Raw genomic sequence first — 15,748 nt, 5'->3', positions numbered from 1 at the left:
TTTCTTGCCTCAATTGTACCTGGTGCCCTCCAGTCCACAGAAGTCTGGACCAAAGTCTGTTTTACCTTCAAAAAAAGTAAAGATTGCACTATGGTGCTGAAGGGGCAATTGCTCACGTACATTGAATGGGGCAAGGGAACTAATGGCCTAACTGCTTCTCGACTTTCAGCCAGTCTTTTTTTCCGGGGGGGGGGGGGGGGGGGCTCATTTTTCACCTCCACTTCTCCCTTCAGAGGTATCTGGTGCCACTAATTCTACAGCCTTTGCATGGGTTTTTTAATGTTGGTCACATTGCTTTTCCTTTTTCCCTGCTTCCAGTTTAGGATAAAATTTTCCTATTTTACTAAGTTAGTTACCACTCCGTTTCCTTTTCAGCTGGCCAAATGTTATTGCTGTATCTCCCCGTTCTTATATGTTTATGTCTATTTTATTTCCTTTACTGCTGTTTTTATTTTTAATTTTTTTAAAGCTTTGGCAGATCATTTTTAGTTAATTCAATATAAAAAATAGGATGCCATTAATAAAAATATTTTTACAGCTGGACATGTTTGGTCTATAGTCAGTAAACATGTATTGAAAAAACCTTTTAGTGTAACATTCAGCTATTTACTGCTGTTTTTATATAGTTTCACGGATATACTTTGTGATTAACCCATCTTTAGATCTTTAGCTAGATATCTGATTGTATCAGCTACTCTAGTGAAAAATTTAGTATGGCTATAAATGAAAGTCTAACTAAATTTACGCTAGGGAATAGTATAGGTATTATCAAGGGAGTTTAGTAAAGGGGAAATGTGACAAGCAAAACTTTGTCAGTTTTTATCTAGTACTGTCCAAGGAGAGAGGGAATCCGAAGATTTGTGCATTTTGGTCAGTAGAATTGGGGATAATCTTTTGGGGAAAAGTTTTACAGTGGCCTTTGTAAAATCCTGAAAACTCTTTCTCTTATGGCATGCTCACTAGACAACCTAATTTTTGGTAGTTAAGCTTTCCTGATATCAGAAAGGGAGTCCTGAGCAATAGGCACAGGTATTTCAGACTCGAGTAGAACCCTGTGCCTAGAATACTACTACTACTAACAGTTGACATTCATTGAGTACTAGATGCCAGGCACTGCTTCAAGCACTTTATCTGTATTCACTTGTTGAATCCTCACATAAGGTAACCACTAGTTATCATTCCCATCTTAATAGATAAGGACACTAAAATTAACGTGACAGCTGTCACATAGTAAGTGATGGAGCTACACAAATTGGTTTATTAATACAAACTAATAAATTGTGTGATTTTTACTTTATTCTTACTGGGGGTAGTGGAAGTCAAAGAGCCTGATGAATTCCAAGAATATTAGGGAATGGAGCTTTGGGATCTATAAGCTAGTTAGTACTTAACTTGAGTGACACAGAGGTAGTAGTACCACCCCAAGAAACTCTGCCTGAGCAAACATTTGCCCCCCACAAGGAAGTTACTTTCTTACTATACTGTCTTTTAGATCTTGTTAATATTGAATTTACTTATAACCTGATATTTGGTAAAATTATTCTTTGTTTGGACTTGTTATTGCTTAAAGATTTAGAATAGTTCAATTGCAAAGACAAAAGTAGCACCTAGAAAATTATCAAAAAGATTAACACACTTCAAGTTTGTCTAAGAACAGGTGCTTCTGTCTACTTGATCTTTGTTTTATTTCTATTGTCTTTCACCAGGGATTTAAAAGTTTATTGTATGTGAAAATAACTTTCGAAAAGGTGCATTTCTTTATAGTTGGATTCAGTGAAAGAGTGATAGACACTGTATATAAAATAGCTTTTTATGGTACAAAATTATTATCCTCTTATAATCTACTTTACCACTCTAGTAGTAGAGATAGAAACTCCTGCAGATCCTACTTTAGACAAGGATGATACAGTAGCTTTTTATGGTCTTTGGTTAACAGGACTTCTCTGAGTGTAAAATAGTTTACTAGGGGGGCCTGGTTGGTTCAGTTGGTAGAACATGTGACTCTTGATCTCAGGGTCGTGAGTTTGAGTCCCGTGTTGGGTGTAGAGATTACTCTAAAAAAATAGTTTACTAATGGTGTTTTCATTATTGACAGCTCAATTTTCTGTCTTTTCCGTTTTGAACCATTAGGTCTTGGCTGTTCAACCATACTGTCCCCAGAAGGATCAGCTCAGTTTGCTGCTCAGATATTTGGATTAAACAACCATTTGGTATGGGCCAAACTGCGAGCAAATACATTGAACACATGGATTTCCTTGAAACAGGCTGACAAGAAAATCCGAGAGGGCAATTTATAAGAACATCATTGTTTTGGGGTTTTTTTTGTTTGTTTGTTTGCTTTTAGGAGAAAAACTACATTTCTTGTTTAGCTTCAGAAAAAAAAAATCAAAATTTTTTAAATCAGAGAAAACAATTTACTAGTGAATAAATGCTTTTCTAGATTCATGGGTTAGTAGACTATATGGACATAATTATTAGCATTTCTTTAGAGGAAGTGAAATTACTGTAAGAATACTTTTAAAATCTCTTTAGCTATTGTATGGTCATTGTTAGGTAGATAACAATCGGATATATTTCTTAAATGCTAATAATGTCCTATTGTCGAGCTCTAAAGTTACTACTTGACCTTCTGAATCTCAACCCATAAGTTTTAGAAAGTTAAAATGCCTGTATCTTAGAGTGATAAGAGAAAAATATAGTCAGTCCTCTTTTACATTATGATCTTTACAAAATCCTAAGGGCATGTTGTTTTATTTGCAGTCAGTATCTCAGAATAGATGTGTATTTAGCTGTAGACAGAGATGCTGCTTTGTTTTGTTTTTGCTTTCTTAAGAAAAGCTGAGATGGGTGTTAGGGGTAGGAAAGACTAAGTAAGATAAAGGGATACTGTGGAAGCCATGGAAAGGGGACTTTTCTGAGAACTTCTCTGCTGGGTGTTAGGGCAATTCCCCATGGAAAAAAAAAGTATAGTGTGAATCACCTTTGCCATTCCAAATGAAAGATTTACTTAGCTATTATGGGTGCCTCTGTGATCCTAAAATTCTTTTAATTCTGATAATACATGTTTTAGCCAAACTAACAATCCTCAGCCTAATGTCATTTTTGAAAACTGGAATCTCCTAGTTGATAACCATTAAGTAGTTTCTTTCTTACAACGGAAGTCTGAGCAGGGTACCCAGTGAGATTCACCTCTAAGAGAGCAGTTGTTACTGAGAGGTGTTATAGTTCATCATCAATCTGTAAGCCATATTTGGAAGTCACTGTTAGGTTGTGCAGTCCTGAGTACTTTTTATAGATCACTAAACTTTAATCTGAATGTCCATGAACCCCTTAAACTTCCAGGTAAAATTTTACATATATGTTCACATTTATAAAAATGGGGCAACCATAGTTTTTATCCAAAAGACCTGCATCTTCAAAAATGTTAAGAATCTCTGGGATGCCTGGCTGGCTTAGTTCGTTAGCCTCCGACTCTTGATTTCAGGTTGGGACATGAACTCAGTCATGAGATTGAGCCCTGCATCAGGCTCAACCCTGGGAGGGGGCCTGCTTAAGATTCTCTTACTCTGCCCCTCCCCCACTCATTCTCCATCTTCCTTCCCTCCCTCCCTCCCTCCTTCTTTCTCACTCTCAAAATAAACTTGCTTTAAAAACATTGATCTCTGCTACAGATCAGATCTGGATAAGACCCTTGCAATGGGCTTATACTGTCTATACCTTTTCATCTCCCTCTCAGCTGTTAACAAGCTATCATCTCATATCATTTCTTTTACCTGGTTTCTGTGGGGCAGGGTATGATTGACCTAAGCCACTTCTTTCTTGACTAGACACCAAGATACTCCAACCTCAGTCCTGAAGTTTTTCTTACATTATTCTTTCCCCTTAAGTATTGATGTTTCCTACACAGTCTCTCCATTATTTATAAGTAATCATTGGAGTAACTCCTTAAGCTAAAACCAGTATTACTGATTGCTGGCGCTGTGTTTGTAGTCTTGTATTTCTGTCTGAATGCTTTAAACTTAGTTCATCTTCTACCCAGCCTGTTAACTCTGGCTACACTCACTGCTCCAAATCAGAAGTGTTATTTCATACTTGATGTTTTTCTTATATTAGCATCTCACTTATTACCAAGTTTTTAATTAACCCTGTTTACCCATCATCTGTACAAAAGCTTCAAGGGGAGGTCAAATTCTGCATTATTAGGCTGATCTAGAAGGTCTCCATTCTCAGTGTTTTGAAGTTGTCTAGGACTTACAACATAAATTTACAATCTCTTTTGCAGTTTAGGTTCCTTTGAAAATGAATGCCATTGACTCTGCCCGTAGAGATTAGAGATTGCACACACAATTTACCAACAGATTTCATTGGTTTTTGGTGTTCCCTTGAAGCCTATCCATGGTCTGTAGTTTAAGAATTACTAATGAAACTCATCAAGGGAACTCGCTTTCCATAATTTTTCAACTGTCACTTAATCTATGAGATTAAAAACCTTAATCTTTAATCTCTAAGAACCTTAAGTTCTTAGAATGAGCTATTAAACTCTATTCTGTTATTAAAATTTGTTAGTTACTAGAGCTTCATCTTCACGCTCTGTGAAACCTTTCCAAATCCCTTCTAGCTACAATGGCTACAAGTAGTTCTTTGTTGGGTTGGAAGCTCCAGTAGAGGAGAGGATAGAATCTTATACTTTATTTCCTTCCTCACATTGCCATGTGCTATGCCTGTCTGCTAGAGATGGGAGAATTATAAAAACCATGTTCTGCTTCATTCTTTTATGTTCACAAGGACAATTAAAAAGATACAATTTCAACATCTTTAAACTTTGGCTTTGTTGCTTCTGAATAGTCATTGGCTGTAGTTTCAACTCTTCTATCCCTACCTAGCAAAAACTTCACCTGTTTTTGTGTAGTACATGAAAAAATATTCAAATATTTAGACTAGTGGATAGAACTGACCTTTTTTTTTTTCTTTTTTTCTTTTAATTTTTATTTGGTAAAGAGATAGCAAGCAGTGGAGGGACACAGATAGAGGGAGACAGAATCCCAAGCAGGCTCCGCAAGGCTCCAGCACAGAGCCCAATGTGCAGCTTGAACTCAGGAACCGCAAGATCATGACCTGAGCTGAAGTCAAGCGTCAGGTGCTTAACCAACTGAGCCACGCAGGTGCCCAGGACTGACCATTTTTAATGGTCATTATCCACTTCACTACTAGCTTCATAGAAAATATATATATATATATATATATATATATATATATATATATATATATATATATATATATATATAAAATCTTCAGTAGTGTTGTTACATTAGTACTAAAGTTCTTACTTGAAAGTATTTTTAACTGTTACCTAAATTAACTTACACAAATTTACCTGGTTTGCCATCTTTAGGTGTTTGTACTTTCTGTGGGCTTGTAGGTAAACATAAAAAGAAGAAAAATTTCTCCAAGTCATGTAGTACTTAAACTTTGTATCATAAAATCATGTTATAGTTGCTGTTGCTTTAATGCCTTCTGAAATGAAAACACTGTAGCCAAATAAAAGACAAAGATAAGTTCTTGTGTGAAGCTTTATTAATTCATCTATTCATGAAATACATGTTTTGCCTGGTTTAATTCTAAGCCCTAAGAAAGCAGCAGTAAATAGAAACAAGACCCCCACTGTCACAAAAATCTTATTGGGGACTACAAACCATGAAAGATCAGGTAGCCTTAGGAAAGTATAAGTGCATAAGTGCATTCTGAGTAGAGCAGAGCAATGATGTACAAGAGCAAGTCATGCAAAAAGGTGGGGAAAATCACTTACTAAACAGGAAGTAAAACAGCTTGGCCTTTTTGACCACCTGCAAACACATGCCACTGTTGCTGGAGCTCTGGTGAGCAAAGGTAAGAATGGAAGATGATTGTAAGCAAAGGCTAGATCACTTGGGGCCTGCAGGCCACATTGAAGTGTGAAAGGAAAAAACACTGGAAGGTTTGAGCAGGGGCATAACATGACATTTAACATGTTTTTAAAGTTCTCTGGCTAGTGTGTGGATAAGCAAGTTAAGGGACTATTTATTATCCAGGTGAGGGATGATGTGACCTTCAGTAAATTAAATGTTAACGCCTCAACTGCTTCAAATGTAAAATGAGACTAATACTACCTCCCTCATAATGTTAACAGAATTAGAGGAGTCAACATATGTAAAGTATATCCTGACACATGAATATGTAACATTCCTTTGGCATATTGTAGATGAGTGAAACAAATTCACCATGAAAATTACCTTGAATTTATTTTTTAATTACCTTGAATTTAATATTCTGTTCAGCTGATTTCATTTCTAAAAATAAGGGAAAGGGCAGGGAATTAGCATAATAATGTGGCTTATCCACAGTCCATCTTCAGCCCAGCAGTTCTTGGGAAGCCGGTGAAAATGTTTTAATGGCACTTTTTTTGCATTTAACTCACCACAACCTCAAGTTACTTGGCATGGAGTTGTTCATCTAGCATTGTGGTACAGTGAAAATAGAATGGAAATAAAAGGATTTTCTTGGGCACATCACTTTGAGCTTCACTTCTCATTTGTAAAGTCGGGCTAAAATCTTTTCTGCCTACTTCACAGAGTGGATAAAATGACAAGATACTGTATATGGAAGTTGCTCAGGAATCACAAATGGCTAAATCCATTAGTGCGAAAATAAGGTTTTGAGTACTGATTATGTGCAAGATCCTGGAGATGCAACAATGAACAAGATCCATTTTCTGCCCTCAATCTTGGGGTCTTCCAAGGACAATTTCAAAGCACTACATCATCTTAACCTGGAGGAAAGGAGCAGAGATTCTGAGCACACAAAGGAGGAGGGGATTTAAAGAACAAGTATATGTTGTGAGTGAAAAGGAAGGACTCTTAGGAAGGATTCTTAACTCCCCACACTATTCTTAATCCCTCTTAACTTTCTTCATTAAATTGATTACCACTGGACATTGTATATATCTCTCCCAATTAGAAAATACATTCCATGAGTACACTGGATTGTCTTTTTGTTGTTAATTGTATACCTAGCCAACTAGTAGCAGAATGCCAAATACCAGCACATATGAAGCATTCAGTAGTATTTGAAATGGATAAATGTGCAAATTCCCATAGGTATGGCAACCTGGAACTACACGTAACCAAATGTTAGAGGAGTGTAACATGCAACGGGACTAGGGAGTAACAGAAGACCTATGTGGGTTGGGGAGGTAGCAAGCTGTATTATAAAGGACCTTCCTTACATGATAGGCTTTTGGATTTCATCCTGAGGGTAGGAGAATGGCATCACATAAATGCTTTAAAATATCACTCTGGTTTGGAAGACTTGCCTCAAAAATGGCAGACAAAATCCATATATTTATATCCTGTTTGCCATGAAACCCCATTAAAATTACAAAAGAAACAGAAACCTAGGAATTCATAGAATTCTGAGGAATTTCTGGAAGCTACATAGTATATGAGATCAGACTGATGCAGAAACCAAAATTGTGAACCCTTTTGCAAAGTCAATGTTCTAAGAAGTTAGAGAATCACCCCTAAGGTACCAAAGGTTCTTAACCTTTGGTGGGTGGGGCTGTTGTATAAAAAACACCTTTGGAGACTGATGAGAGCTACAAAACCTTTTCTCAGAAAAGTTCACACAAAATCTTGGGCATATCAGATGTCATCTGAAACTCGCCTAACCCCATGAAATCTAGGCATAATTAGCTTAAAATCTGTTACAGTTCCAGTCACTGAAAGTCCACAACTCTTTCCATGATTTTTACTAATTTACAAAGACTATATCCTCCTGAACTAGTTCACTAGACCAATAGTGCTGCTTTTACATTGTGCTATATTGACCAGACATGAAATGTGCCAAATACCAATGGACACAACCATGAGCTGGACATACTTTCTGCCCTGAAGGAACTCAGATTAGGGGTTAACATAAGCAAAAACTCATTCAGTTAAAAAAGTTGAGTACCAACTATGTGCCAGGCAGTGTGCTAGAGCCTAAGGATACTTCAGTGAATAAGGGTAAATAGGGCCCCTGGCCTCATGGAAATGACAGTCTATATAAAGAGATAGGCCTTAGATGATGGGTGTTCAGAAGCAAAGAGCTACATTAGAGAGTAATGAGGAATGTTGCCTAGTCTGCAAGGTCAAAGAAGTAACTAAAAAAAAAAATTTTTTTTTTTAATTTTTTTTAACATTTATTTTCTGAAAGACAGAGCATGAGCAGGGGAGGGGGCAGGGAGAGAGAGCGAGACACAGCATCCAAAGCAGACTCCAGGCTCTGAGTTGTCAGCACAGAGTCCAATGTGTGGAAACCACGAATGCGAGATCATGACCTGAGCAAAGTCAGACGCTTAACCGACTGAGCCACCCAGGATGCCCTTAATTTTTTTTTAGTATTTATTTTTGGGAGATAGAGCACGAGCAGGGGAGGGGCAGAGAGAGAGAGAGAGAGGGAGAGAGAGAGAATATCTGGTGCAGGCTCCAGGCTCCGAGCTGTCAGCACAGAGCCAAAGTGGGGCTTGAACTCATGAACCACAAGATCATGCCCTGAGCCAAAGTCGGATGCCTAGCCAACTGAGCCACCCAAGTGCCCCTATTTTTTTTAATGTTAATTTATTTTTGAAAGAGACAGAGTGTAAGCAGGGGAGGGGCAGAGCGAAGAGGAGGTGCAGAATTCCAAGCAGATCCCAGGCTCACAGCTGTCAGCACAGAGCCCACAGAGCCCAATGCAGGGCTCGAACTCAGGGACTGTGAGATCATAACCTGAGCCAAAGTCCCACGTTTTACCAATTGGGTCCCCCAGGCACCCCAAAGAAGTAACTTTTTTTAACCTGGAACCAGGATACAGAAATATTGAAAGATGAAAACAGCATGACGAGAAAGAGAAGAGACGTGAAGTGGCAGGAGTTAGGATTTTGACAACATTTGAGTCTGCAGCGGTGTTCAATACACTGTCCTGTCATTCTCAAGAGTACTCAATAGGTACTCTGTTCTGACATTCAAATACATCCTGGTATTTAAGTTCTTACAAAAACTCTAAACCTGTCTATATCTATGTATTACTTGAGGTGCATGAAGTATCTTTTATCCCTAGAATAATGTTTTCCTTATCTTACAGTCAGGAAAACTGGACTCATACATAACTTGTTCACAGGCATTTATAGTGAGTCGCAGAGCCAGGAACTCAATCTAGGCATTCTCACCCCAAAACACATTATCCTTTGGCCTTATTGCCGACTGTTCCTGAACTGGAGCCCAAAGGGCAGCCAAGAGGTTTTCATCAAACGTGCTTCGTACTTGGAAGTTTTGTTTTTTTCTTTTGTGCCTTTCCTTATATTCGCTTCTCTGCCAGACCTCTACCCAGACCCAACCCCAGGTTTTCCTAATCTTTCAAGATCCTTTTCAAGTACAATTCCTTTATGAAATATTATCCAGCAGCAAAGAGAACCGTCTTTCTCCCCCTCTCCTTCAAAGGACTTCCTATGGTTTCTAGCTAGTATATTACCACCCTACAGACCTTTTATTTATCTTCCGTAGGCCGTCACTCAGCTCCGCCTCGTGGGACCAGGGTGCTGCTTCGCCGGCAGCGGTAGCCCCGGAACCGCGTACTGCTTTGAACCAAAACTGTTTGGTGAACCTGTTCTGAACCCACTTCCGTGGCCCGACCCTAGTTTCTTCAGACCGGTTTCAGGTAAGGTGCATCGACTGTATCCAGGCAAATTCCTATAAGATCTCGGCCTCCGATGCTGACTCACGGATGAGTGCGCTTCCGACTCCGAAACGTTAAGCAACTACCAGCTTCCTCCTCCGCTTGGCCACCTCAGAGATCCTCTTCCGGGGTAGAGGTCGGCCCGCCCAACTCCGTGTCTCGTTCAAGATGGCGAGCGGCGGCGGCGGGGGGGTTTCGGTGCCTGCCCTCTGGAGTGAAGTGAACCGTTACGGCCAGAACGGTGACTTCACGCGCGCTCTTAAGACCGTCAACAAGAGTAAGTGTCGGGGCGGGCGCCGGGGCGAGCTCAGGCCGGAGGGAGGACGCGGCCTCCTTCCGGCGCGCGCGACCCCCTCCAATTAGACGCGGGGAGGGGAGACCCCGCCGCCCTCTGCAAGAGCCGGAACACTGGGCGGGCTTGGGTCGCAGCCCCTCAGTGACCAGCCCTTGGTTCTGGGTTGCTGAGAGCCACGTGTACTTCCCTCTTTACCCATCGCGGGAAGTGAGGGTGGAATTTAAAGGGACCGCAGCTCCATGCGTTTCTTCCCAACCGTTTTCTTATTTGACTCTTAACGTTTTTACTCCTTAATTCGCAAATAGCCCACATCGCCACGTTTTCTCTTTCCTTTTAGCGGAGTGATCAAGACAGTATTGCTGAGGGAGCTTGTTTTCTTGGACCGCAGCGGAGGGAGGAACCTGTAAGGGACACGTAGTTTAGAAGCTAGTGCTGACCAGGTGGACGCTGTACAGACTCAGGGGAGAGGGAAAAGGACTGATACGGATGTTAGGCCTCTCACCCCCATCGATAGACTCTCTCTCCAGTGTCATCAGATCAGAAAATGTGTGTGTAAAAGCACCAACATTTGAAATAACGTCGGAAGAAAAGTTTGGCCTCGGTTTTTTTTTTGCCCTCTAACGGATAATTTCGAGTCAGTTGCCTTGCATGAGAGGTTTAGGTGTTATATTCATTTATCCTTTACTATGTAACTATAATATGGCCAGGCTTTGTAATGCTGTCATGCTAAATTCTTTACTGAAGATGCAACCTATATTTGGGAGATTTGGAAAGTGATTGCCAGCACATGGTTTGGTTGTTTAAAGCAGTAATAACATACAAATTATGTCAGTAGCATACAAGATTGTGTAAATAATTTGTAATATCCTATTGTTAATGTGAAAAGAAGTGATTGTGCCTCCAGTGCACTTCTGGTGATCAGACATTAAGGAAACTGGCTACTGGAGATTTGGAAAGTGATTGCCAGCACATGGTTTGGTTGTTTAAAGCAGTAATAACATACAAATTATGTCAGTAGCATACAAGATTGTGTAAATAATTTGTAATATCCTATTGTTAATGTGAAAAGAAGTGATTGTGCCTCCAGTGCACTTCTGGTGATCAGACATTAAGGAAACTGGCTATTGATTAGAGTTGTTTTGAATTTGTTTTGAATTAACGTTTTGTTAACTTGTTTGAATTAACTGTTTTGTTTTGAACAAAACTTGTTTTGAATTAACGTTAGCCTTTGGCTAGGCCTGCAACCCATACTATTCAGTGGCAGTATAGTAAGTATTTTGCAGGAATTATTTAATCATCAAGTTTATCAGTGTATTTATCAATATATGTTTTCTTAATTGGTAAAAATTTTCTTTAATTTTTACACAGAATTAGGTTCCTGTTGTTGCCCAGGGGCAAGGAGAGTGATCCTGATCATTTTGACACTGAGCAGCTGTTTAGCTTTGAAACTTTGCCCCTAAGTCCTTCCTTGTCCCCTTTTGGTTGGTCATCTTAGATGAATAGGGAAATTTTGAATGGTTTTTGGAAATATTGCTAGCAAAATAGGTTGCATTTGTGTACTTCACAGCTTATAGATTTTTCTAAAATATTCTCATTTTATCTTCTTAATAATTTCGTAAATGGGTAACACTTTCGTACTCATTTTGCAGATCAGAAAACTGACATTTATCAGTGAAATGATTTGCCCAAGAGCTCGAGACATTAATGACAAGCTTGTACTCAAGCCTAAGTCATTTGCTGCCAAATTCTGCATGAACTTTTTTACTTTCTCTGTGAACTAATGAAATATGTAAGATGTAGCTTGTGTCCTAAGATGGAAAAGCCAGAGAAAATAGCTTCTTAATTTTTTTTCTTTTTTCTTTTTTTTTTTTTTTTGCTACATGCATCTTGGGAATCTGTCTCCTTGAAAATCTTACTAAATTATAACTGTCCTTATTGCCACTTCTTTTTAAAATATTTTTTATTTTTATTTATTTTTAAGAGATCAAGGGCAGAGAGAGAGGGAGACACAGCTCCAAGCAGGCTCTGCGCTGTCAGCACAGAACCCAGTGCAGGGCTGGAACTCCCAAACCGTGAGATATAGACTTGAGCCAAAGTCAAGAGTTACACGCTTAACTGAGCCACCCAGGTGCTCCCCTTATTGCCACTTCTTAAGTTAAAAATGATCAGTCATTTTTTTTAATGTTTCAACTAATTGTTGCTGCAGTAAAATTGGAAATGTTGCTTTTTGAGGCAGTGGGTGGGAAAATCTAGTAAAAATGTAAAAAGGGAATGGATTTTAAAACTATTTTCCTAAAATTTTTCTTAGTACTGCAGATCAACAAGGATGATGTAACTGCTCTACACTGTAAAGTGGTATGCCTTATTCAAAATGGAAGTTTCAAGGAAGCCTTGAATGTCATCAACACTCACACTAAAGTGTTAGCCAAGTAAGTGATTCAGTTAGTTGTTTGTGCAGTTATTAGAAATATGTTTACTGTAACTCTAACCATTTCCATGGTTTTTCTTCTCTATTCAGTGATTTTTGACCTTTTCTTTCTTTCCTTTTTTTTTTTTTTTTTTTTTTTTTCTCCCTGTTTGCTAGTAGTATTTCTGAAACTGGAAGGAGCAATAGTATCTTTGTTCTTTTCTGCCTTAGGAAGTATTTTTTCTTAAGTCTATTTATTTATTTTGAGAGAGAGAATGCGAGTGGGATGGGCAGAGAGAGCAAGAATCTCAAGCAGGCTCTCCACTGACAGCGCAGAGCCCCATGCAGGGCTTGAACTTACGAACCCTGAGGTCATAACCTGAGTCAAAGTCTGATGCTTAACTGACTGAGCTGCCCATGTGCCCTAGGGAGCCTTTTTCTTTGAACCACTAAGAAACAAGTAAACTGCTGAGGGATATGGGGCATAAATGTAATGATTTCTTGGAGGACATAAGGAGAACAACTTAGAAGTTTAATTAAAAAAAAATAAAAGGCAGGGGCGCCTGGGTGGCTCAGTCGGTTAAGCGGCTGACTTCGGCTCAGGTCATAATCTCATGGTTTATGAGTTCAGGCCCCGCATCAGGCTCTGTGCTGACAGCTCACAGCCTGGAGCCTGCCTCGGACTCTGTGTCTCCTCTCTGTGCCCCTCCCCTGCTCGTACTCTCTGTCTCTCAAAAAAATGAATAAACATGAAAAAAAAAATTTTTTTTTAAATAAAAAAAAATTAAAAAAAAAAAAAGTCAGAATGGGTAGAACTAGAACCTCTAGGGTAAGGATGTGTAAGTAGAAGTCTTTAGGATAGTATGGCAGTCTTAGCCTGACCTCCGTGCCTACCTCCTTTGAGAATGGTTTAGGTGAGCATGATTTTAGGCCAAGATCATTCAGTTTTAGAGCTCTTTAGCAGTCTTTAAAATGTATAATATTTGTTGTTATTTTTGTTAATCTTTTTCATTTCTCATTTCATGAACTGTGAACTCATATTCTAAATTGTTACTGCAAGTTGATTTTCTTTATAGTCATGCCTAAGCCCCAGAAGAAATGTGTATTGAAATAAAGTTTGCAGCATATTTACCTTTTTTTTTTTTTTGATGTTTATTCATTTTCAAGAGAGAGATTATGATCAGGGGAGGGATAAAAGGTCCCGAAGCGAGCTCTGAGCTGACTGCAGCAAGCCCAATGCGGGGCTTGAACTCACGAACTGTGAGGCCATGCCCTGAGCCAAAGTTAGATGCTCAACTGACTGAGCTACCCAGGTGTCCCCAGCATATTTACTCTTTGATGAAATATTGGTTTATAAATTTAAAAACGGTGTACAGTGTACCCTTGAACAATGCAGGCACGAACCCTCCATGTAGTCAAAAATTTGAGTATTACTTTAGACTCCTCAAAAATGTTACTGATAGCTTATTATTGACTGGAAGCCTAACAGATGACATAAACAGTCAATTAACACATACTTTTAGGTTATATGTATTATATACTATATTTGTACAGTAAAGGAAGTTAGAGGAAAGAAAACGATATTAAGAAAGTCATAAGAAAACACACTTAAAGTACTATACTATTTATTTTTAAAAATCCACATATAAGTAGACTCATACAGTTCAACCTGTGTTGTTCAGAGGTCAACTGTATAGTTAGTGTACTTCTTTTCATATAAGAAAAGGAGGATATAAGAATTTATAGGTGTATTTTCCTGAGTTTACAAAAACAAACACTAGATGGAGAACAGTGAATTAAAGTAATCACTTCTAGGAGGTAAAGGGGAACAGGATAGATATGAATAGCCCTGGAATAAAACCTCTTAGTGTATATATACCTTTCTGGGTTTTGGGTTTGTTTGTTTTTTCTTTAACTATATACATGTAGATAGATGGAAAACTAATTTTAAAACTTAATTAAAAATATAAGAGGAAATAAAGGGGACTCTGCTTTCTAGTAAACATGTTTATACTAAAATTCAATATCTTTTTTGAGTTTTGGCCATTTTGTGAGGTAGGGAAATTTTCAAATACTGTTTTTTAGGCAAGTAAATAAAGGATATTGTCATTTCTTCATAAATATTCTTCCTCATGGGTTATGGTTAAAACTCCAAAATGAGTTTCAGGTTGTCATATTAGTGTAGCTGAGTTAAGTCAATGTAGATAAGTAGTATTTTTGTTGTTGTGTGTTTTACCATTTGTTTGGTTATAAGCACTATGTCCTTTTAAGATTTTAGTTACCTTTTCTTTGCTATTCATTTACTTCTTGAACAAATTTAAAGCAGCTTTATAGAATTTACTATTTGATTAATAGATTTAAGAGACTACTATAATAACCCATTTAAAATAGTGTTCAGATTGTCTTTTTGTCTAAAGTAATTAGTTACTTAGCTGATTCATTATTTCATTCTCTCTTTTTTTAAATGTTTATTTATTTTTTGGGAGAGCGCGACCAGGGGAGGAACATGAGGGGGACAGAAGATCTGAAGCAGGCTCTGTCTGCGCTGACAGGCTGACAGTAGTGAGCCTGATGTGGGGCTCAAACTCACAAACTGCGAGCATTATTTCATTCTTAACTGTTTGTTTCAAAAGGCCAATAATTCTAATAAGAATATCCATGAAAGCAAGAGAGGCAAGGGACATGGATGTAGTATTTTCTGCCATTTGTGAACTGTTTTTCAGACGTGTCACTAAATGTTGTCAATTTTCTCATCCATTGTTAATGGTATTAAATGACTTAATGTAGATCAGGTGCTTACAGCAGTGTCTGACATATGGTGGGTGCTCTGCAGTGTTAACTAATGACCAGATACTGGGTTTTTTTTTCTTTTTCAGTAATTCTCTTTCCTTTGAGAAGGCATATTGTGAGTACAGGCTGAACAGAATTGAGAATGCCTTGAAGACCATAGAAAGTGCCAATCAACAGACAGACAAACTAAAGGAGCTTTATGGACAAGTGGTAATTACTGCTTTAAAATACCTGTTGACATTCATCCTAAGTGAGCATGATTATACCTGTAGCAAGGAGCAGGGATGAGGAACCCCAGCCCATCCTGAAAACTTGCCACCAAACCAATTCTTGAGGTTTCAGTATAGTCCCTCTTGATCTTCACACACACAAACCTTTGCATATATACTGTTCTATGAGTAAATGGCTTCTTCATGGTAATTAGAAAATTAAAGAAAATTTAAAACTATCCTATCAAATTATAATTTTTTAGTTGGAAAGGTGAAGGCCAGGGGATATGTTTAAAATAAATTATGATGGATAAGAAT

At 38.3% G+C, this 15,748-nt stretch overlaps 2 protein-coding genes across 10 annotated transcripts in view; both read left to right on the top strand.

Moving 5' to 3' along the window:
• Positions 1-5,223, top strand: part of PAICS (phosphoribosylaminoimidazole carboxylase and phosphoribosylaminoimidazolesuccinocarboxamide synthase) — a 51,478-nt gene extending 46,255 nt beyond the window's left edge. For all 8 annotated transcript variants that reach the window (XM_019469275.2, XM_019469256.2, XM_019469239.2 and 5 more), the window contains one exon: positions 2,131-5,223. In XM_019469275.2, coding sequence (XP_019324820.2) covers positions 2,131-2,297 — 167 coding nt within the window. In that variant the 3' untranslated portion in view covers positions 2,298-5,223. The remainder of the gene's footprint in view (positions 1-2,130) is intronic.
• Positions 5,224-9,851: 4,628 nt separating this feature from the next.
• Positions 9,852-15,748, top strand: part of SRP72 (signal recognition particle 72) — a 29,510-nt gene continuing 23,613 nt past the window's right edge. The window contains exons 1-3 of one of the 2 annotated variants that reach the window (XM_053901548.1): positions 9,852-10,006; positions 12,333-12,453; positions 15,308-15,431. In XM_053901548.1, the coding sequence (XP_053757523.1) occupies positions 9,898-10,006; positions 12,333-12,453; positions 15,308-15,431 (354 nt within the window). In that variant the 5' untranslated portion in view covers positions 9,852-9,897. The remainder of the gene's footprint in view (positions 10,007-12,332; positions 12,454-15,307; positions 15,432-15,748) is intronic. The other variant, XM_019469191.2, reaches the window with a different exon arrangement.

This window comes from Panthera pardus, unplaced genomic scaffold (assembly GCF_024362965.1).
Source record: "Panthera pardus isolate Hobbes unplaced genomic scaffold, ASM2436296v1 HiC_scaffold_13, whole genome shotgun sequence".
In the NCBI taxonomy this organism is placed as follows: domain Eukaryota; kingdom Metazoa; phylum Chordata; class Mammalia; order Carnivora; family Felidae; genus Panthera; species Panthera pardus.
Note: the sequence above shows the minus strand (reverse complement) of the source record. Positions and strands in the feature narration are given on the sequence as shown.